The sequence below is a fragment of the Rhinolophus sinicus genome, linkage group LG10 (genome assembly GCF_036562045.2).
Source record: "Rhinolophus sinicus isolate RSC01 linkage group LG10, ASM3656204v1, whole genome shotgun sequence".
NCBI classification, from domain to species: domain Eukaryota; kingdom Metazoa; phylum Chordata; class Mammalia; order Chiroptera; family Rhinolophidae; genus Rhinolophus; species Rhinolophus sinicus.
The window spans coordinates 105358073-105383591 of NC_133759.1; the positions used below are offsets into that span (position 1 = coordinate 105358073).

The 25519-nt window shown below is 43.3% G+C and overlaps 1 protein-coding gene across 2 annotated transcripts; it reads left to right on the forward strand.

The window, feature by feature from the left end:
* Positions 1–999: 999 nt before the first annotated feature.
* On the forward strand, positions 1000–25196 carry ATP6V0E1 (ATPase H+ transporting V0 subunit e1). 2 transcript variants are annotated; one of them, XR_012489880.1, is made up of 4 exons: positions 1000–1187; positions 5125–5172; positions 17922–18144; positions 24708–25196. XR_012489880.1 is itself a non-coding variant. In XM_019741393.2 (4 exons), exons 1-3 carry the CDS (start codon positions 1084–1086, stop codon positions 18013–18015), a joined length of 246 nt encoding a protein of 81 aa, XP_019596952.1. In that variant the 5' UTR covers positions 1005–1083; the 3' UTR covers positions 18016–18049; positions 24708–25196. The 2 variants fall into 2 exon arrangements, 1 of the variants encoding a protein (XP_019596952.1); XM_019741393.2 differs by having other exon boundaries at positions 1005–1187; positions 17922–18049.
* The last annotated feature ends 323 nt before the right edge of the window (positions 25197–25519 follow it).

Below are 25519 nucleotides of genomic sequence, written 5' to 3' on the forward strand. Positions count from 1 at the left end.
AAGAGTTGGTACAGATGTTACAGATTATTGGTCCAACTTCCCATTTAAGAATCCATTCTACTTGATGAAGAAAAAAAGCGAGAGGTAACATGAGGGAAGGAAGGATGAGTATCGCAGGAAACTAGTCCACGGTAAAGCACATTGGATTCAGTGTAGAGATCTGCTTTCCATCTTGCTTCTTACCTGTGAGCTCTATCCATCTCCTTCGCCTCTCTGAGAATTGGTTGACTCCTGTTCAAGGGTTGTGTATACTGTAATTAACATATGGGAGAATCCTTGGCAAGCATTAGAAACGCCATGTTTATCTCCTCCTTACTATTCTAATTCCTACTCCGCTTTCAAGGCTCAGCTCAGGACTGGCTAGGGTGGAAAGTCGTGTACTGTTGTCCACTACCTTCGCTTCATTGAGTGGCTGGCTCGCGTCTACGTCCTCAGAAGCCTGTGAACTCCCTGACGGGGCCCGATTGGTTTCCATAGCCCAGAGCCTGGCACAGTGCACAAGACATACAACAGTGCAGTAGTGAAGAGAGGGAAGAGCCTGGCTTTGAACGCCACGCCATCAAAGGCTGAGCCCTGGCTCTGCCACTTACGAGCTATGCGACTTTGGGCCAGATCCTTAACCTCCTCCCTGGGCCTTACTTTCTTCGACTGCAAAGTGAGGATAATCATTAAAACTACCTCATAGGCTGCAGTGAGATGTTCAAAACGAAGTCAGGCACTTGAAGTTCATAGCGTAGTGACTGGCACACAGGTTGCATAAGGAGAAGATAAAGCTGTAGCTACGCTCTTTTCCTTAAAGGTCTACTCTTTACTGGAAAACCTGGCTGTGCCTCCGTGGCTTTACCCTTGGCTCTGGATCTCTGCGGTGAACAACGTCCCTCAACAAAGCTGTAGCCCCGAGACCCGCCAGGGGAGGGCGGAGCTCTGTCTCCAGGCCCCTGGAGGGGCGGAGTCGGCGCGCGGGTCACGTGGGGCGCGGGAGGCGGGTCCTTGCGCGCGCTGGTCACGCGGCCCGGTGTTGACACTTCCGGGTGGGACCAAAGTGAGGCGGTGGTGCAGGGCCTGCAAGCTCCCGCGGCCACCATGGCGTACAACGGCCTCACGGTGCCTCTCATAGTGATGAGTGTGTTCTGGGGCATCGTCGGCTTCCTGGTGCCCTGGTTCATCCCTAAGGGTCCCAACCGTGGGTAAGTGCGCCAGGCCCGCCTAGGGAGGGACGCGCGGCGGGGAGCGGCCGGGTCGGGCGGGGGAGGGGGCGACCCCGCTCGGCTCAGAGACCTTGGCGGGGTGGCCCGCACTCCAGAGTCAGGCCCCGAACCGCATGCAGCCCCCTGACTTCTTTATCGCAGCAGCGTCGGTGATCCCCGGTTCGAACATGAGGAGGTGACCTCCGGCGGACCCTCCTTGGAAGAGAGTTCAGGGGAATTTTTTTCTCATCATCGGCCTGTGTGGGGAGGGTGTAGTCGGAAACGGATTTATACCGACTCAAGAAGAAGTTGAGGTTCGTCCCTACACGACTTGCGCCCCTTGAGCCCTGCCCTCCACCCAAATGAGGCCTCGTTTGCCCGAACTTGAAAGAAAGGGGTCAAATAAAACAAATTGCCCTTTCTGCCTCCTATGTTGTCGCAGTTGCACAGGACAAGCTTGTGCAACAACGTCGAGCCCAGGCCTTGCATCTAGTGGCGCCAGTAGGTAGTTGGGGCCTGATCTAGAGCGAGATTAATTACCGAAGAGCAGGAGGTATTGTTTAGAAACCCCTGCGTCATACCTTTTGGAGGGCGCTCCCGTCCTGTGTGTAAGTGGTTAAGAAACACACTTTTTCACATATTAAATAGAGCTTTATCTATTTTGTAAGTAAACTTTTATTGGAACACCCCCCTTTTTTTTTTTTTTGCCTTTTAGTTCCTCTTTTGCCTGTTAGTCATTTTTTCTCAGTGCACGATCATGTGGGGTGAAACTTAGAATTGGAGTCACAGTTTGTCAGAAACACCGCGTTTTTATTCCTTGAAATTAATTAGTGGCTTCAGAGTGCTTTGCATGCATAGTAGGCATTGAGTAAATATCTGTTGAGTGGATAATTCTATTGCCTTTATTAAAGGAAAGAAAATGCTATTCCTTAATATTTTGTGACTTGAACCCCATTTGCTCTCTGGAATAAACTTGTATTAGACCTGTTACATCTATCTAGCTAAAAATGAAATATAATTTGTTTAAAAAGGAAAAATGGTAGATGAATTTCTATCAATTGGTAGCATCTTCCCTTCCTCCCTCCCATAAAACACGTTATGGAGGGTCATCTCTCCAGCCTGTAAGATAGAGTTTCAGAATCCCAGGGGTATTAAAACAATTTGTATTAATCAAATTTAATGTCTTAGACTGGTTTCTCCTACTGGGGTTAGAGAACAGCAAAGTACTTCTTTGTTTCTAGCTTCAACTGTTTCATTACCCTGCTGCCTGCTTTTCCAGCCTTCATACTCAGAAAAGCATTTATGAATGTGCTGGTAGCATTGACCACTCCTTTCTTAAGGACGCCCACCTGCCCAGCCTTGGGACTTGATGCCACTCTGTTATCCAGGGTAATGAAATGCCTGCCTCCTGCAGGACGTGGGCTGCTCAGTTTCTAGCCCTAGTGTCATGATTCAGGTTTAACCTGCTGGTGAAATGTTACCCTGGTCTAAGGCACCACCTCCACTCCAATCCTTGTGGTTACCCGCTCTTGGCAGGATTGAGCAGGTCTGAAAACACAGCAGCTCCTAGGAGTTACTGTATTACACTTTGAGAAACAGTGCCCCTAGCTGGGTGATCCCTGTGACCTTGGACAATTTAGTTAATTTTTCCACATTCCCATTTCCTCGCTGTAAAATGGAAATATTAGTACTGAATTAGGACTAGTTCCTCTTTACCTCCTGAAAAGACTGCAAATCCGTTTTTTGTGTTTTTTTAATACCTGAAGGAGCTGTATTGCTTCAAGGACTCTGATGAATTTTTAATACAGGAGAGCCTTTCTGATTTGAACGATTAAAAACACCTTCATTAAGGAGATAAACAAAGGTACTGTGTGTGAAGGGCAGAAGGAGACTTCGATGTCCCATCATCTTTCCTGCGAGACCCCTGCACATCAGAATGCAGAAAATTGGGTGGTGAGGTTTTCAGGACCTGGTGAGGCAGGGAGAAAAAGGGCAAAAGGGAAAACTCTTCTGAATCTGTGGACCTAAGGCAAACCCCTTTACCATTCTTTTCTACAACTAAGAAAGGGCAGGAAAAACCACGTCTGTCGGAATCAGCTTTCCCCGCCATTCCTGTTTTTCCTGATTTCCTTCATTTCACTTTAGGAATCCACAGATCTGTAAAAGCTTCAGGTTTTTTCCCAGTAGCTCCCTTAGTAGTAGGGGAGGAGGTGGGGATAGGCACAGGGATTGTGTGCCCGGACTTGTCAGCGCCAGTGTTTCCATGCAGAATATTTCCAAACATACAGAAAAGTAGAAAGAGTACGAGTGCTGTAGAATCAATGCCACCTCGAATCAATAATTGTGACGTATTCATATTTGTTTAATTTATCAATACTTGAGTGTGCATGTGTACATATCTCATACAGCACTGTTATCTCACTCCTGTGTACTCATGTCCTTTCCTGCTTTATTTTTCTCCATCAGCATTTATTAACCCTCTGGCATACAGATAGATAGATAGATAGATAGATAGATAGATAGATAGATAGATAGATCGATTAGATAGATAGATAGATAGATAGATCTTGTTTGTGTATTGTTCATCTTGTTTCTTGTCTGTCTGCCCCCACTCATGTCAACTTCATCAGTGCAGAGGTTTCCATCTATTTCCTTCACTCTTCTCTCCCCAGAGCCTGTACATACTAGACACTCGATGAAAATCTGTTGAATGAATGCATGGACGTACCAATGTATTACACACACACACACACACACACACACACACACACACAACTGCTAAAGGATGAGTTACAACTGAGTATAAACAGGAGTTCTGATTTTGCTTCCTGCCGTCTAGAAGGTAGTCTTGCTTGTTCCATGGGGTGTGGACCCTTCTCTTTGGACACTGCTCCTATGGATGATTGGGGGGCTCTGAAAGGTGTTAAGCTCTAGAGTGCTGTGATGAAAGGAACATTTTAGGAAGATTCATCTGAGGAGTTTGTGGCTAGAATGAAAGGGAAAGAAGGAAGTTTTGAACCTGCTAGCAGTTAGCCATGTGAACCTGCTGAATTTTGGTGCTAAGGGTGGAAATGGAAAGGAAAAAGTCTACATAGGGAAAGATGCTTCCCAGGACTAACCCACAGCGTCTGGTGTGACTGAGGATGCAGAGGGGGCCTGAGCAGAAAGATGACAGGTTTGGGGCGGGTGGGAGGGGTGGAAATGGCAGAGCTGCTTCTGGGGAGTAGGAGATTCAGACAGGGGGAGCCGTTGGAAAGAGAAATGGGACCAGTATCATGAATTCAATTTTAGCAGTGTTGAAATTCACCTGGTCAGGTATCCAGGTTTAACTCTTTTTCAGATAGGAGTGGAGACGGGGAGAGGTCAACACTAGAGAGTCATATTATTAGACGTATAGTGCCATTTCCTTGTAGAGAATAGTACCAAATAGGGTAGTTATTTGGGTGTCAAAACTCATTGTCACTGCAGCCTGTGTGTTCAGTTTCAGATGAGTTTGGATTAGACGCCTAAGCTGTGCACGCATATCCTTTTAAATACAAATCCATGTTTGATTATTTACTTAAACTTCTACCAAATGTACCCTGGCGTGCACTGCAGTCTATGGGTGTTTGAACAGATTCAAATGCATTTTCTTGGTGCACAGTCCATGCTGGTTTGCTAATTTGGGAAGGGGACTTGAACCACCCTGCAACGTCTGCATAGGTTGCAAATTATCCAATAATGTTTCCTTTTTTTAAGAAAAATTTATGTTTTAATTACAGTTGACATTCAGTATTAGTTTCAGGTGTACAGCATAGTGGTTAGACATTTATGTAACTTACAAAGTGATCCCCCCCATAAGTCTAGTACCCACCTGGTACCATACGTCGTTATTACAATATTATTGACTATATTCCCTATGCTGTACTTTACATCCCTGTCTTTTCTTTCGTTTTAGAGTTATCATAACCATGTTGGTGACCTGTTCAGTTTGCTGCTATCTCTTGTAAGTATGTTTCTCTTGTAAGTAGTTTTTCTTAAAATAAAAAGCATTATTCTTGGTGTTTATAATAATGTTTGTGATTGAAAATGAAATCATAGGCACATGATTTTGAAACTTCACAGCTTAGTTTCATCGCAGCTTGTCCCCCATATAACATCTAGAAATAGTGTCCTAAGATTGACAAGAGCACTCTTTTCCTGCTCAGCCCATTTACATAAGAACTGTACAGATGCTCTTCTCCCTCTGTCAACGTAAGTACAGTTTATTTGCCACAAGTTTAAAGCTTATAATTAGCCAGAAATTGTTATTGTACTACTTTTTATTTCACTATTGTGAAGTTTTGAAACCTCCTCATTTCGCTTAAATCTCTCACTGTGAAGCCAATAAAGCCATTCTTTATTGTGATTTGTGTTTATCTGATGAACAGAAGTTGAGCTAGAATTGTAATCAGAGTAAGGACAATTATTTTTTTAATTTCAAAAAAATTGTTCCAAGTATCATGTAATTATCATCTTGACTACATTATATAGTTTATGTAAACTATTGAATGGAAACTGTTTTAGGATATGTAAGGTAATTCCTCAGCATATGTTTTTGGAATGCTGTTTTTTACCTTTGTGAGTGTCAGAAATGGCAGAACTGCCAATTGAACTGTTGTAAAGATGTTTCCAGCTCTTGTTTACTTTCTCCCCTTTCAGGAAGAGTAGAACAAGTCAAGCCCCAGAAAATAAAAATTGAGTCTTCAGTCAGTTCCTGGAGAAAGTAACCATTTCAGAGTATTCAGAGGCTTTGTGGTTTCTTTTCTTTTTGAATTGAGATGTATTTCACATACCACAAAATGCATCCTTGTAGGGGTTTCTTCTTAGGGTCTTGAACCAGTGATTGTCCTTTCTGGCCTCCTGAGACTTGGTTATAAGGAGAGGACTGGTGTTGGCCAAAGTTTGGTTCGGTGCCCCCAGGAGGTAGGAAGCAGCAGTTCGAATCCTGGGATGAAAAGCTATGGCTCCCTGTGACTGCCTCTATGAATTTCTTACATCTTTGGGCTGGTCACTAAAGTTTTTCCAAGAACATGGGGATGAGCCAGTTCTAGTTCCTGGCATAGATTGAAACCCACCCCTGACAGAGTTATAACCGTGAATTTGACCTTCTGGCCAAGCATTCCATCACTTGTTTAAGAGCAGCTTTAAGTGTTTAAAGCTGAATCATAATGTTCCCTACAAGTGTGGCTGAGTGAGGATGGTGTTTGACTGCCTCCACATCAGGGCTTAGATGATGAGACTTTCCACAGTTGGCTGGTTTAGCCTTTTTTCTGGTGAGAGAGGTAAAAGAGGTTTTTTTGGGTGATAGCTCAGCCTCTAGAATGGAAGTCTGACAGGGAACACGTGGAGGGAACGAGCGAGTGTTCATTCCTCCACCAGCCCTGCTCAGCTCTAAAGGTTACATGAGGAACAATTTGCATCGTCAGGAATCGGTCATTCCAGTAGGGGTGACCGAGACCGTACACGGCCCTCCTCAGTCTCCTATTGAAATCCCAACAAGACAGCTCTTTACCAATCCAAGAGCCAAGGAGTGTCCTGTGATTGAAAAGGCCCTTTTTAAATTTCTTTGAAGATCTCTGCTGCCTGAGGTTGGTGGTGAGGTCTTAAAAAAGAAAGAAAATGTTGCACAGAGGAATGGCTTTAGATTAAACCAAGATAGGACAAAAACGTTTTGTGACTTTCTGGTCCCCCACCATCTTCGCAGTGCAGTGCATTTTCATGATATTCTCTTTAAAACAAACGAAAAACCTTTCTAATCACTCTCATGCCTCTCGTTTTCATTTCCAAGCGTAAGATGAATATTTGGACTTGGTTGGAAATTATATCACTTTGAGTCTTAATGATTCAATTGAGAACAGTCCGTGAGTCCTTTCCTCTTGTTGTCTAGACCACGCTTTTCCTTTCTCCCCATGTGCTCGTGATGGCTATGTCAGCAGTGGGTTAGTACTGCCGTCCGGGTGTTAGTAAAGGTGAAGCACAGCATTCCAACATGCTTCCGGAGGCCATTTTATGGGGAAGTGAGCTGGATAGCGTAGACTTTTTGAAATTATTTTTTCTTTGTTGTGTTTGAAACCTGGTCATGTATCCTCTTAGCAAAATATCTGCCTGAAACATGGGTGGAACTCAAGCCCTAAATATTGTACATACCTGATTCCACAAAGGGGTGGGATCCTATCATAAATTAGAAAGTCAAAGAAAACTTCACTGTTTGGTGCTAGTAATATGTTCTTGAAAATAACCTTTTTTGAAGGAAGACATTCAAAGAAACTGGATTTCCTAAACAAAGTCATGTTTTGAAATATGCTCATGAACTTTTAAATTGCCTTCTGTTTGTGGCATTTTTTTTTCTCTTTCCAGTTTGTTCTAGTCGAAGGTTAGATTCTGTGGGGCGTGACGTGTTTGAGCTCTGAATTAAGCCAGTACGACCAGTTCGGGTTAATAGTTCAGCAGAGGAAAGTCAGAATTTCAAAACAAAAATTCAGGTGGGGACATACTAGGATTGAGACAGACGCCCGTGTAACTTGTAAGAGCTATCATAGGGAATGGATACAAGGAGAGAGATTTGAGGCAATGAGACTGTCCGTAATTTCCTGAGGCAGTGGTTCTCGCCTGGGGCTGCTGCTGGCATCGGAGGGTAGAGGCCAGGGATGCCGCTGTCCTGCCTACAGTGGACAGGACAGCCACCTCCCAGCAAAGAATGATTCGGCCCCACTGTCAGTACCACTGAGGTTGAGCACCCTGCCCTAAGGGAAGGGGAGGGCAAGGGAAGGGCCAGAGCTGAGGTGCCAGCATTTAGATGTACAGATGGGCCAGAAAGGGGCAACCTTGAGCCTCCTCTGTTGAATTAGGAGGTGTGACTGGAACGGATGAAGGGATCAGACGGTAGTAAAATCAGCAGGCATACACCCCAGAGGAGAGGTCAGCTTTTCATAAGAGTGGGAGAGAACTGTCTGGAGGCAGCACAGGGGGAGCAAAGATGTTAAAATTAGTTCCCCTACTGCCAAATCCTGAGTTACTGGGGTATGAACAAGCAGCCCTTTCTGCTTGAGAGAACCTGGGGAGGGGGACAGGTTTCAGAGAAGCTGGAGGCAGCCGGAAGTGGGAGACTAGAAGGAGGTGTGTGAGTGAGTGGCAGCTTTGAGCACGGTACGAAGTGTGATCAAACAATACGGTGAGTGTTTAAATTTTAAAAACATTATTACAGTAAAAGACACATTGCTATTAATTCCCTTCAAAATACTCCCCTTCTCTTCAAACACTTATCCCATCGTTCTTGCCACTTTCTGAAGCAGTTCTGGAAGTTCTCTTTCGTGAGTGACGTCGTGACTGCCTCGATATCCGGAATCGTTTTGACTTTGGAGAAGAGCCAGAAGTCACATGGTGCCAGGTCTGGTGAATAAGGTGGATGAGGACACACTGTAATGTTTTTATTGGACAGAAACTGCCATATACCAGAGCCATTTGTGATATGGAGCATTGTCATGGTGGAGGATGAAATACGGCACACTTGAAAGTGCACCTTCCCTCACCTGTCGCTCACAGCCAACTGACTGCACCAAACAAGTTGAAACTAGTCACACACTGTTACTAAGGTTCAGTGCACCGCTTTCCGTATTGGAGATCCCTGCCTTTCCATTGGATGGCACTCGGCAGCAGCATTCACTGTATTTTGTGATCACAATGGAAAGTGATGTCACACATCACTTCTGGTATGGCAATTTCTGTCAAATAAAAACATTATGGTGTGTCATAAGGTGGATGAACCTTATTCACCGGATCTGGCACTGCCCGACTTCTGGCTCTTCCCCAAAGTCAAAATGACCATGAAAGGTAAACGTTTTGAATCGATTCAGGACACCGAGGTAACCATGACAGCACAACTAAAGACACGAAAGAGGACTTCCAGAACTGCTTCAGAAAGTGGCAAGAACGATGGGATAAGTGTGTTCAAAACGAGGGGGAGTATTTTTTTGGGGAGGGGAATAATGACAATGTGTCTTTTACTGTAATTTTAAAAATTTAAACATTTTTTGATCACACCTTGTACAGAGAACACAGTGGAAGAACAGGAAGGGCGGGAAGTTAGATCCTAAGTGGTGAGATGAGCAGAGCAGTCTGGGGATGGAGTTTGGATCATAATAGATGGTCCTGGGAGGTTTGGGGGAAAAAATTTTCAGAAAAAATTAAGGTAAGCAAAGATATGAGACCTGTTGAACTTAGCTCTTTCAGTTCCTGTAATTAGGCGAGGACTTGAGGCCTTCCACAGCAGCTTGGCAGTGGAGAGGCTTTGGCAGGTAGGCATGGCTGCTTCTGACGGCCACAGGCACTAGAATGGTGGGATCAAGCTTTAATGTGGTTTTGTGTTCCCAGTGTGGATATCCCGTTGTTGCTGCACCTCTGGTTGAAAAATTTCCTTTCTCCATTAAATTGCTTTGGCATCTTTGTTCGAAATGAACACATATGTGTGAATCTATTTCTATACTGACTATCTCTTCTGTTCATTGATCTCTTTGTCTAGCCTCATGACAATACCATACTCTTTTTTTTTCTTTTTAAAGATTTTATTGGGGAAGGGGAACAGGACTTTATTGGGGAACAGTGTGTACTTCCAGGACTTTCTTCCAAATTAAGTTGTTGTCCTTTCAGTCTTAGTTGTGGAGGGCACAGCTCAGCTCCAGGTCCAGTTGCCGTTTCTAGTTGCAGGGGGCACAGCCCACCATCCCTTGCGGGAGTCGAACCTGCAACCTTGTGGTTGAGAGGACGCGCTCCAACCAACTGAGCCATCCGGGAGCTCAGCTGCAGGTCAGCTCAAGGTGCCGTGTTCAATCTTAGTTGCAGGGGGCGCTGCCCACCATCCCTTGCGGGACTCGAGGAATCGAACTGGCAACCTTGTGGTTGAGAGGATGCGCTCCAACCAACTGGACCATCCAGGAGCTCAGCAGCTGCTCAGCTCAAGGTGCCATGTTCAATTTTAGTTGTATCCCTTACGGGACTCGAGGAATTGAACTGGCAACCTTGTGGTTGAGAGCCCACTGGCCCATGTGAGAATCAAACCAGCAGCCTTCGGAGTTAGGAGCGTGGCGTTCTAACCGCCTGAGCCACCGGGCTGGCCTGATAAATTGACATTTTTATCATTATAAAATGTCCTCTTTATCCTTGGTAATATTCCTTGACTGGATTTTTATTTTGTCTGATATTAATAATCATATGTAACCTTATGCTCATTGTATCTGTGTCTTTGTATTTAGAATGTGTCTTTTTGCATACAGCTGTCTTTTTTTATCTATTCTGACCATCTTTGCCTTTTAATTGGCAAATGGATAGTCCATATATGATTAATGTAATTACTGATATGTCTGGGTTTGGGTCCATTATTTTGCTCTTTTCTGTTTATCTCATCTGTTTCTTGTTCCTTTGTTCTTCCTTTTTTGCCTTATGTTTGGTCAATTGGATATTTTTTAGTATTCTGTTTTAATTCCTCTAAGAACTCTTTAGCTATACTTTTTTATATTTTTCTTTTTAGTGTTTGCTCTAGAGATTACAATGTACATTCTTAACTTTTCACATCTACTTAGAGTTAATATTGAACTACTTTGAGTAAAATGTAATAACTTTGCCACAATATAATTCATTTACTCCCCATCCTTTGTGCTATTATCATTTATTTTACATCTATAGATGTTATAAAACCCCTACTATAGTATTACAGCCTTTACCTTCAAGAATCATATGTTTTATAAAGAAATTAAGAGAAAGAATCTTTTATGTTTGCCCACATATTTACCATTTTTAGTGCTCTCTCTCTCTTTTCTTCCTTTTTTTGTAGATTTAAGTTTCTATCTGGTGTCCCTTCAGCCTAAAGAACTTACTTTTGGATTTGTTGTAGCACTGGTCCGCTGACAAATGCTCTCAGCTTTCATGTATCTGAAAATGTCTTTATTTCACTTAGTTTTGAAGGATTTTTTTTCAGGATAAAAAATTCTAGGTTGACAGGATTTTTTTTTCTTTCAAGCAATGTTAAGATGCTCTTTAATTGCCTTCCGAACTTACTGTTTCTGCTGAGAACTTAGCTGTAATTTGAATAGTTCTCTTTATGCATTCTTTTTCCTCTGGATGTTATCAAGATTTTCTCTTTCTTTTTAGTTTTCAGTAGTTTGACTGTGGTGTTTGTAGGTGTTGTTTTCTTCTAACTTATTCTGATTGGGGTTTATTTATTTCTTCTATTTTTTTTCCTGCTATATACTTTTTCTCCTTCTGAGAGTCCAGTTACATGTATGGTAGACTGTTTTGGGTTTTTTTTTCTTCCCAATATTTTTTTTCTTATTTCTTCAGATTGGATAGTTTCACTATTTCTTCTATCATCTCCAGTCAATTAGTAAACCCATCCAAGGATTTCTCAGTTTGTATATTATATGTTTTAGTTCTAAAATCTCCATTGTTTTTTTTTTTTTTAATTATAATTTATTTTCTGAAATTACCAATCTCTAGTACCATCAAGTAGTTGTTTTTCATATTTTGTTCAGAGTTTATAATTATTGTCCATAGGATGAGTCTGATAAAAGCTACTCTGCTATTACCAGAACCAGAACCTCACCTATTGACGTTTTTATTTTTTCATTTCTATAGAAATTCTTTTTGCTTCTTTTACAGTTGTGCTTCCCCCGTCCTTCTCTCCCTCCCTCTGTCTTTCTTCCTACACCTATTTTAAGCTTATCTTGTGTCTTTAAGGCATAGTTTATTTATAGTTCGTATCCGATGATTCCAGGATCTGTGTCCTTACCAGTCTGTGCCTGCTGTTTGCTGTCTGCTGCCTCTCACTCATGGTGCCTGGTTTCCATATATGCTAAGTTATATTTGACTGCCAGCTCTTCATTTTCCTGTAATTTTATGTGTATGACTTCTTTGAGGCCTGGTGTAAAGGTGGGCTCCTCCCAGAAGGAATTTACATTGCTTCTGCTAGATGCCTAAGGCCATCACCAGTGTGGGTTTAAATTAAGTAAAATTGTTGATATGTGGTTTTTTAAAGCCATGTAGAATGAATTTGAGTTCCAAACCTTCATGACGACCAATCCTCAGTGTCAGTGTTTTTTTTCTTCCTTCTCGGTTCTTATATTTGAGACGGGTGATTTTCCTAGCATTTCTTTTATGGGGATCCTGTCTGATTTATCCTTACCTTGAGTTAGGACCATTTGGGATCTCAACTATTTGTGGGGAGGTATGTGAAACTTGCATTAGACTCTCTACCTTGCATGGACCCTGGGCTTTGTCTGCTGTTTCTCATGCCCTGTGAGGTCTCCAGTACAGCTGTTTCAGTATATGCTCTCAAGGTACGGAAAGCAACCTGCAGTCACTTTCCTCTCCTCTCTGGATACTTGCCTTTACTTAGCTTTTTGGTCTGAGAATTGTTTACATTTCTCTCATGGATTCATTTAAAATATTTATGTATTGGCTGTTTATAGTGGAAGGTACCTAGCCTAGCATATTATTGTTTGCTGTATGAAAAAGTTTTTTTTCTTATTCTGACTTTATGATCTTCTTCTTTACAATTTGGCAGGTAAGAGGATGTTACAGACTTGGAACTAGAAGGCCTGGTTTAGAAAGTATGGGGAAAAGAAAGATATTTTAAGAACTGGCAAAAATAGGGCATGTCCCTGCGGTAGTGAAAGGGTCATGGTAGAGCTAGGGTTGGCATAAGATCAATGGAGAACAACTTTGTGCCTTCGCATCTGGAGCTTAGGTCCCTCTTCCAACCCCCTTGGCTGTGGCAGAATATAGTTCCTTGTGGTTGCAGCAATTCATCCTGTAGCGATCTGAGTCCATTAAGGAGCTGAAAACTACACAGTAGGTTAGACCGGGGAAGTTGAACATAATATAAAGGCTGATAAGAGAGTAACGGCAAGATATAAGTACACTTTATATGTTGCTCCAGGGCTGAGGGAGGCCCAAGGAAGGCCAAACTGGGAAGGGGTTCAGACCTCATTGGAGAAGGTGTGTTTGCCCACCCGATAGCAGAGAAGTTCCTAGGTCTGGTCAGGCTGGAGCTGGTCTGGAGTTGCTGGGAAGCAGTAGGCCGCCCACTGGAGGACAGGCAGGAGGGCGGGTGACCAGTGGCGTGGGTGGGTAGTGGGGTCCCTGTGCCAGTGCGAGCAGGAGGCCTTCAAAGCATGTCGGCCACGCAGGGGCTCTGGTTTCCGTGTGGAAAGGGCTGCAGGAAGGTTAGTTTCAGGCTGAGGCTACAAGATCAAAGAACAACCATGTTGTGGGTTGGAGCCTGCACAGGCTCCACCAAATGTCCTCAGCCATGCCGCCAACTTCCAGCCCTCCCCCCGCTGTGTCCCTGCAGCTCCCCCTACTGAGACAGTTCAGCATTGTGCTCACTCTAAAGGAGGAAAGAAGGAATTCGGTTGTTTATCACAGAGCACATATCACATCCGTAGCCCATCGGCAACAAACTCGTAAGTGACGCACACGCTCCATCCAACGCCTTTCATCAGGGAGAGTCCTGGCCCTTTCAGGAGCTCACCCGAGGTCACATCCACCCAGGATAATTTCCCTTTCTCAGAGCCAGCTGTGTCTTAGAATCTAATCACAGGAGCGACCATCCCATCATACTCACTGGCTTGGGTTTAGACAGGGTGTGTACGCCAGGGGATGGGAATCTTGGGGGAACATCCTAGAATTCCGCCTGCCACAGATGGGCGTGGAGGGAGGTGGAGACTCAGTGCCAGCTGAGAAACGCCCATGTAAAGTGCAGGTTGTATTTCATTCCTTGGCTTGAGTACATCTCAGCTGTCTCAGAGAAAGAGGGATGCCTGATATTTATTAAACATCTATTCGTCACCTACTCCACAGAGCACTTTCCTGTATTGTCTCTTTATTTCTTAACATCTTGAGGCAGAGGATATTACTCTCATTTTACAAAAGGGGAAACAAGTTCAGGGTTGTAAGGTCACTTGCCTAGAGACACTCCACTAATATTTGGTACAGCTGGAGTTAAATGCCACCCCTGCCTAATACTGAGTCCTGGGTTTTCTCATAGCGTCTCATAACACTGCTGCCTTCAAAAGAATTTGTGTCATTGCACTGAGATAAGGGGATATGGCAGAGGGCAGCTCGGGGGAGGGAGGGCAAGTCGTTCTCCTGCGTCTCTACTATCTCTACGGAGCCCCCTGACAGAGGTCACTGCTGCAATGGCCCTTGCTTGGAGGGACGGTGGCTCAGAAGAGACGTCCTTGCCAGACTTCCCTGTTCCAACAGGGGAGCTGGGCGGTTATGTGCGTCATGGGGAAGTAACCATGCCTCTGGTCCCTGTTCTCATATCTGAATGTGGAACAAAAGAACAAAGCAAGATTTGAGAGAGCTAAGGGTAGCCTTTTCTGCGGGAGAGGCCTCCTCTACACTTGGAGAATTCTAACAATCAGGAGCTGAGCGCATGACAAGTGACCGGGGGTGTTTGTAGAATGAGACCTCCCGTGTGGATCTCTATCAAAGCACATTCTACTGTTGTTCTGGTTCCTGTCTCACAAGCTTGGGAGCCCCTGCGTGGGGGTGGCCTCCCCTACCGATTTTCCTTGCAGCCTCAGAGCCTGACATGGGGCATAGCGTTGGTGAATGACTGCGGGATAGATCAGAACTCCTGGGCTGCTGGATTTGCTTCCGCCTGCTCTAGTGGGCCTCGGGAGCCCTGGGCCCCATGGCTGATTCACTCTGGGCCAGTCCGCTCCCTAGGACTTAGTTTCCTCATCCTTAGATTTAGGAACGTGGACTTGACTTCTGGGCCAAGTCCAGTTCTGCAGAAAGGTGTTACCGCGCCGTAACTGCTCAGTCGTTTGAATACTCTCAGGTGGTTGGTTATTAGGCTGGACTTGAGGTATGAAGACGTGTGGAACAGTTTGGGCAAATATGAAGGGTACGTATCGTTCTCTTCCCTTGGACCCATGAAGGAATAGACTCATTGGAATATAGTCTCTTCCTCCACCCTCTTCCATCAATGCAGACTGGATTTTTTTTTTCTCCTTCCAGTTCTTCACCGTGTTTCTCCGCTTTGAAGGGAGATTTTAAGTCAGGCGCGAGTCAGAAAGGCAGGCATAGAGCTCAGCTGGTCAGAGGGAGAATTCCTCCATGAAAATTCAAATGAACTGGCCTGGGCTGTTTCCCAAGGAACTTTCTTGAACTGTGGTTTGTTGGGGTTTTTTGTTTTTTTGTTAAGTGAGATGTTTTGCTTGAATCAAAGCATGAAAAATGGATTATGAATTAAATTCAAAGTTTCTGAATGCTAATCTGAGCAAGCAAAGTGTACTTCATTCCTGCTTCTGGATGTTTCCTCTTTATCTCAGGTACCAAAGGCTTGTGATGGACTGAATAATCAAGAAGTGGATTCTTTATTTCCTTAACTCCCAGACAGTTCAGGTTTAGCTAAATGAATACCTTCTGAAATGTCAGTTACAAAATTTTAGAAGGTAACTAATACGTAGTGGGAACATTAGTCTGCCTGAATTTCTGGTTCAGGGGTGCTACCACCTTGCTATATGGTGACCACAGACAAATCACTTAGCCTCTCTCTGCCTCAGTTTCCTTAACTATTATGGGAGAATTAAAAGGAACATTTCATGTGAACTAGAGCATCTGTATTTTTAAAAAGCTCCCTTATAATGTACAGCTAGGATTGAGAACCACTGCTACATAACATCATAGACAGTGCTGGGAGGGGGTGTTTTTATTTGGTATAAATTTTTGGCAAAGAAAGGAAACAGGCTAGTTTATGTTGTGGTATTTTTTTAATTTAGATTTCTAGCATTGGCCAGTTATTTCCGTCTCTTACGAAAGGACGGGCAACTTTTTATAGTCAGCTTCTATTGCCTGCTGGGATTGGGGAAATCCTGGGTCTGTGTGGAATTTTCCATGACTCTTAGCTCTGTACCAGCAGTGTTAGTGTTCACTGCTGTCACAGAGCTTTCCAGTGTGTCTGCCTGGGCTGTCCTCCTCTTTCTGTTCTGACAGTGTCAGATGTTAAACCTCAACTACACATCTTCGTCTTTTATTTGTGTTTAATACTCTAGTTCTAAGGACAGATCAGAGGATCTCATCTGAATTCACTTTTTGTTTATAAAGTGAGTCAGCTTGAGGTATCTATTTTGGCCCGATTTCCTCAGGTGTCATGTTTCCTGTCACAAAAGCACCTTTTGTGGGGCTGGGTGGGGAGGGCGGGTGCACTGTTTCTGTAGGCACAGGCTTGTGCAGTGTGGCGCTGGCAGGTTCTCCAGCAGTCTGGTCATTGCTGATCAGAATCGGCTGTTTGATCCTTTGGTGGGAAGAGTTCTAAAAATAATGGCAAATGGAAGAGAAGAGATCGGACCATATAATGGCTTGTTTGAATTTGGCTAGTTCCCCTCTTATAAGGGAAGATAAAGTCCTAAAATTTTAGAAGGAAACTACTGTAACAGTGTATCTCCCATTTCCCTAGAAAGCAATTCTCTGTATCTCATGCAAGGAAGATAGCAGTACCAGATTATGTGGCTAACATCTCCTCTCCCAGATCCCTCCGTGGAGGCTGGGCTTGGTTTCTGCACCCCCTCACCTCAGAAGAAGAGAAGTGCTGAAGTTCCTGTGTTTTGAATAGGAGTTAAAGGCAGTGTGTGTTGTGCGTCAGTCCTGTCCCCGCTCAAGCGGTACCTCCTTGGAGAGACCTTCCTGACCACCCTAGCAAGTCGGGCCCCCTCTCTCCCCCATTCTCTACTCCTTCATCCCACTTTCTCTCTTTCCTGTCATTATATTATGTGAGCTTCGTGTGAGTAATGACATTTCATTTTCTCCCTTCTCTAGGTGCTCATCAAATATTTGTTTAGTAAGTAAAACATGGAATGGTTTGAATGGCCAGGCATTTGCATACTGTCTTTGTTCCTGGCTTTGGTCTCAGCTCGGTGATGCTCAGACTTCATTGGGTGTGTGAATTACTATATCAGATGTAAAACCAACTTTACAGAACTTTGTGAGCAGTATAAGAAAACGTTAGACAGTTTTGACTCTGTGCTATTTTTCACGTCTAACCCTGAGGTAATACTATAACACCATTATACTTCCTCCATAATTAGTCTATAATACAGAGGAATAGCTTGTTAATTAGATTCTGAAGTAAGCAGGGAGGGTTAAATGCCCATTTAGTTCAGCTCTACTGGGGCCCAAAAGATGTTTTACATATTTTAGTGGAGAAGGGGCACTCAAGCGTTAAGAATCTAACTGGGAGATGGTGGGCTGAATTTTAACCTTGGCTGTATCCGTAAAATTGGCTGTGTCCATATCATTTGTGGGTCTTAGCATTTGGAGAATGGATAAAATAACACCCATTTTTCCTGAGCCTGGAAATTGTAGTGATACATTGAGATTAGGTAAAAATACTCTGAGGTAAAGATATCACATGAATTCAGGAAATCTTGGATACTTGGGATTAAGAAAATGAGAGAAAAGACAGAGATGTACTGTGATGAAGCCTCCTGGCTGGCTGTGTTATATATATGTAATATGTATCGAAGGAAGGCAGTGTATTTCTCTGAAAGCCCATGAGTACCGTCTGTTATGAACTTGTATGGAAGGTTTGATGTGAATAGAATAGACTTAAGTTTTACTAATGCACATTTTTTTCGTCCTAATTGAAAATGATCCTGTTCCCTCATATTTCATCACTTTTTGTGTCGTTCCTCCCCCATTATTTTTCAGTTGGTTGATTGCAATTCTGGCTCAACTCAACCCTCTCTTTGGACCACAGTTGAAAAATGAAACCATCTGGTATCTCAAGCATCACTGGCCTTGAGGAAGAGGACCTGCTCCGGCGCTCCGTCATCGAGGTGACTTTTCCCTTGACCTTGCACGGCAGTGCTGTCAGTCGGGCAGCTCGAGTTGCCTTGACTTTTTCTCAATTCTACGGCCATTTTAACCCTTGGTAAGGGCAGGCTGCTGAAAGTAAACATCATTTGAAGAGTAGAAGTAAATTTGGAACTTAAGCCATTCACTTTATCACAGGATTTATCCATAAGATTCTTTAAAGTTCTGCTGGTACCTTTCCATTTAACATGCAGGCTGATGCACAAGATTAGGACTGCACGCAGTCTTTTCCACACAGCTCAGGAGAGTGACCGTTGATACTTGGTGTCGTAAGACTCAGCAGCTTCAAGAAGTGGCCGGCAGGTTTGAAATTAAGAGCATTTCTGAATGTTTTGATAGAGACAGGTGCTTTTTGAAAACTTGTCTTAAAATTGCAGCTTTTATTAGTTCTGAGGATCAGAGAGGGAAAGAGTGGTATAATGGAAAGATTTACTCACTGGCTGAGAGTCAGAAAAGCTATCATTTATTTTGTTCCTCTGTCTCCATTATTTAGATAAATGGAAGTTAGCGCTAACTATTTGAGTAGATTCTGGTACAGCTTTTTGGGCAAGGGTACTTCTTCGTGCTACTGGGACCTTCGTATCACCTCATACACAAGATACACGGTGTTTGGCTCTCCTGTCTTTAGTGATGCTGAGATGTTTAATGGGTTCAGGTAACGACAGCCTGGACCCTCCAATTGTAAAGTTCTCTGTCAACCTTTCATCCAGAGATTTTTATCCATTGATGCTCTTAGCCTGAATTAAGCATTTCAGTAGAAATTGCAAAGTGGTGATTTTCTAGTTCTGTCATTGACTTCTACATTTGATTAGATGAACTGTTTCTATAAAGAGGAGCTTTCCCTCATCAACTAGGCTTATTTAATAACCTTGAAATACAGATCATACAGGAAAAGCAGAACACATATTTAATTCTTTTTGTTTTTAATTTTCAAAGTAAGATGTTGGTGCCCAAGTGACTTCTAGGGTATCCAGTGAGGTTTTCTTTTCTTTCCTCTTTAATTTTAGCCAGTTAACATTTATTATCCGTTTTATGTTCAATTGTTCTTTCTTTGACCTATGGGAGCTTGTCTAGACTGGCTATATGTCCTTTTGCTATTAGTCTTTGACACTTTCCTTATTCTCTGGCAACATCAAGATGCCCCAAGACCCCTCTCTGTATGTTTCATGTCCCAGACTTGGAACCAGCTGGTCTTCCAATTGCTTTAGAAATCTCCCACTGAAAGGGTCCTGGTTCACTAGTCAGTCCACAAGCCTAGCTGGCCCTGGGTCCTTTTAGTGGGAATGGTATTTAAAAACCAAGAGCTGATCGCTAGATGTGTCCATTATTTCTAGGATGTTATTGCTTTAAGTCTTTATAGTGGACAAAGCCAGGAAATGCGTACTTTTTCTTTAAATTTAAATCTTTGTTTGTTTGTTTGTTTGTTTTTTAATTTTATTGGAGAGCAGTGTGTTTCTCCAGGGCCATCAGCTCCAAGTCGTTGTCCTTCAATCTAGTTGTGGAGGGCGCAGCTCACTGGCCCATGTGGGAATCTGACCGGCAACCCTGTTGTTCAGAGCTCGCGCTCTAACCAACTGAGCCATCCCACCGCCCCATGGAACTGTGTACTTTTAAGAAGAAAAAGAATCAGTTCATGTTAGTATTTCTAATTCAAATTTAACATTACAGGGTTTTTACTTTTGTGTTCAATTCATAATAATTCTTTTATTTGCTATTCTTTTTTGAATACGTAAAACATATTTCCAAAGTCAAAATTATAAATAAGACATATTCAGAGAAGTCTATCCTTGCAGTGTTTCATTTTGCAAAGATAAGAAAATACATGCATTTGTGTGTGTGTCTGTCTCTTTGTCCCCATCCTCTCTGCACACACACAGCTGTTATAGAAGAGATATATAGAGGGTGCCAAAAAAATGTAGACACATTTTAAAAAAGGAAAGCTTGTAATACTCAATACATACTGAAAACAAAAGATGAATGCAAATCACGTTTGACATCTGCAATTACAAGAGGTGCTCAAAGTGGTTACCACCAGTGTCCAGACACTTCTGATTACTGTTTGATTACTGCTTGAGCAACATTGACCAAAGTGTCCACTTGTATACATTTTTTTGGCACTCTGGTATATACTATTTTGTAGCTTGCTTTATGAGAGTGCCTGTTTCCTGGATTTTTGCCAATTTGAAAAGTAACTAATCAGCTTGTTTTTCCCCTTACAGTTCTATCTTTGCCCAAAGGGGTTTTGATTTCCCTCTTATATAGGTTTTTTTTAAACATCTGATTAATGAGATTTTTTTTTTTTAACCTGCCATTTTTTCCTTCAAAGTCTCCTGTTTTCTATCCTTCCTGTTTAACTACAGTGGATGTTAGGTAAGGATTGATTAGGCTTTAAAGCTGAGGACTTAAGATCTTAGAATTGGATCTCGTTCTAGCATCGCCTTAACTTTTTCTGAGCCTCATTTCTTTTCCTGGTAACGAGATAATTGGGCATCTTTGGCTCTGGGTAACTAACACTGGGCATGCAGATCTGAAGGTTTCATTTGCTCATTCTTTTCAGTCTCGTGTGTGTTAACCTGATGACGAATTCCTAACGTTTGCACGCTGGTCCACAGCACCAACTGGGGCTGCTGCTTGAAACCCTTATATTAAAGATTGTTCCTTTAAAAATGAAATGCCAGGAAGTAGGAGGGCACGGGCCAGCAAACCCGAATTGTGAACTCCATGTTACCTTTATTCCGCGTTTGAGGTAGTGATTCTGGCGGTACCATACTCTAGGCCTTTGGAGTCGGCACAGGAGATCTAATTTCTGCTGAGCATTGGAGCAGACAGAACTCTCAAGACGTAACTTCTCTTTTCTTGGTGGGAAAATCAAGACTGCACTAAATCCCTTTTGAACTTTGAACTTGTACACAACAGTGGGATGAGAAAGGAGTGCAGAACCCAGATTTAGGCCTGTCTTCATTTGGTAAGGAAAAGTGTTCGATTTTGTACATGATCTGTTTAAGCGGCCAGATTTGGAAAGTAGGAGATGTAAGCTAGACATGGTGTTCAGCAAGAGAAAAACGGGGAACAGTCATGAAAGCTTGAGAGTAATTTTATACAAATGAAATCAACTTGATCTGAACAACACAGTTAAACATCTAGCTGATGTTTTGTTACTTTGCTCACGTTCCTTGCCCGCCTTGATTTTCTTTCATGTGCTGATGATGGGGTGAGTTATATACACATTATGTTTATTGGTTGGAAGTCTTGCCCAGGACTTCTAAGAACAGTGCTCACTCCATCTTTGCCCCTGCGAACCTTGACCCCCTTGCTTGTGGAACTGTCACATCAAGGTTGCTGTTTTTGTTGCTGTCCCGTTTTCCTATAGCCCTGGGGGTGTGATACTGGTGTGGAGTCTCTTTGGAGGGGATTTGGCTCCAGACCCAGTGTCCTGTATGTTAGTTCGTTTACCACACCATTGTAGTGCGTTACATGAGTTTACATGGTTTCCCACAGCCCTAAAGGGCAGAAAGTTGGAATTTTATTCCAAAGTCTGGACAGGAGAATAGAGGGTATTGGTAATTAGGCCTCTGCCCTGGCAGAGCTGTTTTTCTATGCATTCACAAAATATTTGCATGCTCATGAGGTGCATGGTACTGAGTGAGGGGGGATTTCAAGAAAGGCTGTGGGTGCTGGAGGGGTTTGTGATCTGTTGAGAGGTTGAAATGAAGCCATGCTTGTGACAAGTGGAGCAGTGCAAGGTGTTTTGTGGTGGAAAAGTGGATTTTTTACTATCAATCACTTCTTTCTCCTCTTCCTCAAATCCAGTCGGTCCTGTTAATGTCTCTACCTGCCTTTCCTTTCCTGCTGTGGACACCCTCATTTCTGACCCCGAACACTGCAGCTCTGATGTCCTGCAGTGGCTCGTTGGGTCTCCCTTGTCTCTAGGGCAGTATATCTACAAAACACCGCCCTGTTGATCTTCCCCATGTAGCTCTTCCTGAAACAGATCACTGCTTGCCCCGGAAACTCTTCTCCATGGAGTACAGCAGGGTTTTATTTTTTTTAACCCAAGGTCCCTGAATTCAGTGGGTACATGTCGCTTAAAATGCTATATAACATGTTGCAAGCACAGCTTTTTGTCAGGGTCACCAAAGGTCCCATGAGCCACAAGAGATAGGAATGACTAATCTGCAGGTTATATCCAGTTTTGTAATTTGGCGGTCATACCACCCACTCTGCCCTCAAACCACCTTTGCAGCCTTGTTTTCTTCCCTGACCTATTGGTAGCAGCCCTAACTGTTCTCTTGTTCTTGACCTAATTAGCTTTACCTGCCTCTTGCTACCCTTTGACAATCATTAATTTAGAAAGCAGGTTCCACCCACGACTGGCAAGAGCCGGCGGGGGCGGGGCGCAAGGCTCATAAGACCAGCGTGGGCCCGGGAGCTGTGTCTTACACACTAGGCTGAGAAAGAATGGCATGAACCAGAGTGGGGGTGGGAGGTGGAAGAAAGGGGGGAAAAAAGAAAGCAGATTCCTAAATACTCTTCTGCAAACATTGTTTCTGCTTTCTTGCCTCCACTCCCCCATTCTGTCTTACTTCTTTCTGATGTCTTCTCTTTGAGTGTCCAGCTTGTAAGTGTTTGCACTTCCTTTCCTGGCCACTTGTTTTCAAGGTGATTTCTTCTTTTCCCTAAATGTATTTAGCTCCCTGGTTTCTGCCATTTGTTTGGCGCATTGCCTTGACTTGTTAAATACACACATTCTTAGTTTGCTTAAATACCTCTTGTAGTTAATCTCATACAATAAATACATACCTTACGCATGATAATAAACAAGGAATTATTTTGTGAATTTATCTAAAATGAAAAAATAAAAATGACAACCTATCCTTGAATAACAAATATCTTCCCTCATCCTTCCCTGAACAGACTTCCTGGTTCTGTCCTTCATGTTTCTATGTTGTCTTCATTCTCAGTTTTATCTGAAAATAGCCTTAGCGATTCCCTTATTTTACAACATGAGAATGTGGACCCTTTGGTTGCATTCCCCACCCCCACCCCCACCTCTAAATGGCTACTTCATATCAGAGAGATGATCAGAATATGTGCTGCTTTAATTCACTCCAAAATCAAACCACAAATCTGTGCTATTTAATATAACAGTCACACTCAACATTTATCTTAAACTGGGTATCACTGAGCTTGAGTGAAAATTATCCCCGGTTTCTATGTGGTTTGTCAAAAATGAAGACCTGTTTTTCCGTTTTGTAATTGTTCATTTGTCCAAAAAGACCTAAACGCTGAGGAATTCTAACCAGCACGCTCTTCATAGAAAATGAACACACAAAACATCTGGATTCACTACTTCAGTGTTCTCATGTACTTTATAATCTTCCTGGTACTCAGGTCTGGGCAGAGGAGCTGTTCTGCTGGCCGAAGGAGGAGGAAAGAAAAAGATCAGATTAGAGGGAGGTTTCCCAAAGCTGGGGGCCACAAGAAAGCTCTGGTAGCTGCCCGTGCCTGGCCCACTGCGGTTACTTCCCAGGACACTGTAAAAACAGCCCTCTGATTACACCTGGAGGTGAATGTACTTCGTTTGCAGTGTCCTGCCCTAGCAGGTCCCTGGCTGTCTGGTGCTTTCCACCATCAGGGCGGTTGGCTGGTCCCAGCCTGCACCCAGGAGACCTAGCAGCAGTCTCGTGTCTGCTTCGGGGCACCTTGGAGCTCGGGCCTTGGGAAACCTTTTATCACACAAGGATTCTCCCTGGTCCGCGCACTGACTGGGAAAACCTCAAGGTTTTCTACATGCTCTTTGACCTTCAGTCCTGTCACTGCCTGCCACAAACCCTGTCTCGTTGAGTTTAGCCCGTCACCCCACCTGCACTTAACCCTCAACATTCTGGCAAATTGTGTGTCATCACCAGCTTGTTCTCTTATCTGCCAACTCAAGCCTTGTGTGGAAATTGTCTCTGAAAGACATTTTATTATTGTTTTAGTTTCAAAAGTAGTATATGTGGCTTTATTTATATAGACATTATAAAACAAGCTTTACATAAAGGAGTTTATGTGACTGCTATTAGCAGTTTGATGTGTGAAGATGCCTGTTTTAATATTTGCTCGCCCTGCAAAGGTGGTGTGCAGCTTGAAGCTCCTAGAAAAAGAAACTCACGTTCGTCACCTACACTTGTGGTGGCAAGAGCAGGGAGCAGACTAAGAGCAACTTCCGGTACCAAGGAGCCTGCTCTCTCTAGGAGTCCAACAGAGAAAAGCGTGCCTCGCCTGTGGGAACCGTGCTACCCTTCTGTAAGAGGGGAAGGGAAATACAGATTCTTGAAACCGAAGTGAACGCATTAGATTCCAGTACAATCGGTCTTAGTCAGCTTCGCTCTTCCTGCTTTCTATGACAGTCAAACCTACTTGTGACCCTCAGTTTGTTCTGTCCTTGGTAACGGGACCTCTTGGCATAGCCCTGCAACACCCGCCGAGGCTTACACGTTAGTTGAACCCACTGTGATTCAAGTGTGTGTTGAGTACCTGTACATTTTGAATTACTGGCCTGACTGACTGTCTTGATGGTAAACTTGCCCTCCTGAGGATGGTGTGAAGACCAGTGACTAGAACGGCTTTGTTTTGCAGGTCACAAAGAGAACTCTAGATGCAGAATCACCTCCAAACCCACCCACCTTCCTCGACTCGCCTGTTTTCGGCCATCAGCTGCCTTAAACATCCACACCACATTTGAATATCTTATTCTACAATGCAGTGTTTTTTTCCTCTCACCTTTTTTACACTTTGATGAAATACGTGCCTCCTGAATCTACACTGTGCTGATGCCATCAAATGTTTATGCGCTCTTCTAAGGTGGAAGGTGCTACTCTTCTAAGAAACGTCACTCTCTCCTTGGAACCTGTGGATTTGAAGATGGCTCCTGCCCACTCAACATGGGAATCAGCGAAGTGTTTCAAAACTGTCACAAGACACTGAGAGTCCAGTGCAGCAGCCACTAGGAGAACAAGTTCAAGGGAAGATCTGTCCCAACAGAATTACACCAAAGTATATTTTCGGGATGAATTTCTTATTTCTGCCATCTTTTGGAATAAATTATTTTTCTGCTTTCTATGGAAATCTGGTTTTGGTGTTTGTTAAGCTCATTTTTATAAGCTTTTCTATCTCTAGATAATGCCTTTTTAAAAAAAAAAAAGGATTTTATAGTGCAAAGTCTGGTTGGATGTATAAACCTGGCCAACTAGTTTGAGGTGCCTAAAGAGACTGGTAAGTACTTTCCTTGATCATTCAGTAAACATTTGATTGCCCACTATAGGCAAGGCACTGGAAGAATCTTAAGATGTGGAAATTGGGGTCCCTGCAAGTTCAAGGGCTGATATGCTACTTGGAGAGGTAAGATCGGTTATATGTGGAACTCTTAGGTAGGTGCAAAAGTAATTACA

Coding starts and splice junctions, on each gene's coding strand:
- ATP6V0E1 (XM_019741393.2), top strand. CDS start 1,084: ATGGCGTACAACGGCCTCACGGTGCCTCTCATAGTGATGAGTGTGTTC. Junction 1,188..5,124: donor CCTAAGGGTCCCAACCGTGG/GTAAGTGCGCCA, acceptor CTTTCGTTTTAG/AGTTATCATAACCATGTTGG. Junction 5,173..17,921: donor TCAGTTTGCTGCTATCTCTT/GTAAGTATGTTT, acceptor ATTATTTTTCAG/TTGGTTGATTGCAATTCTGG.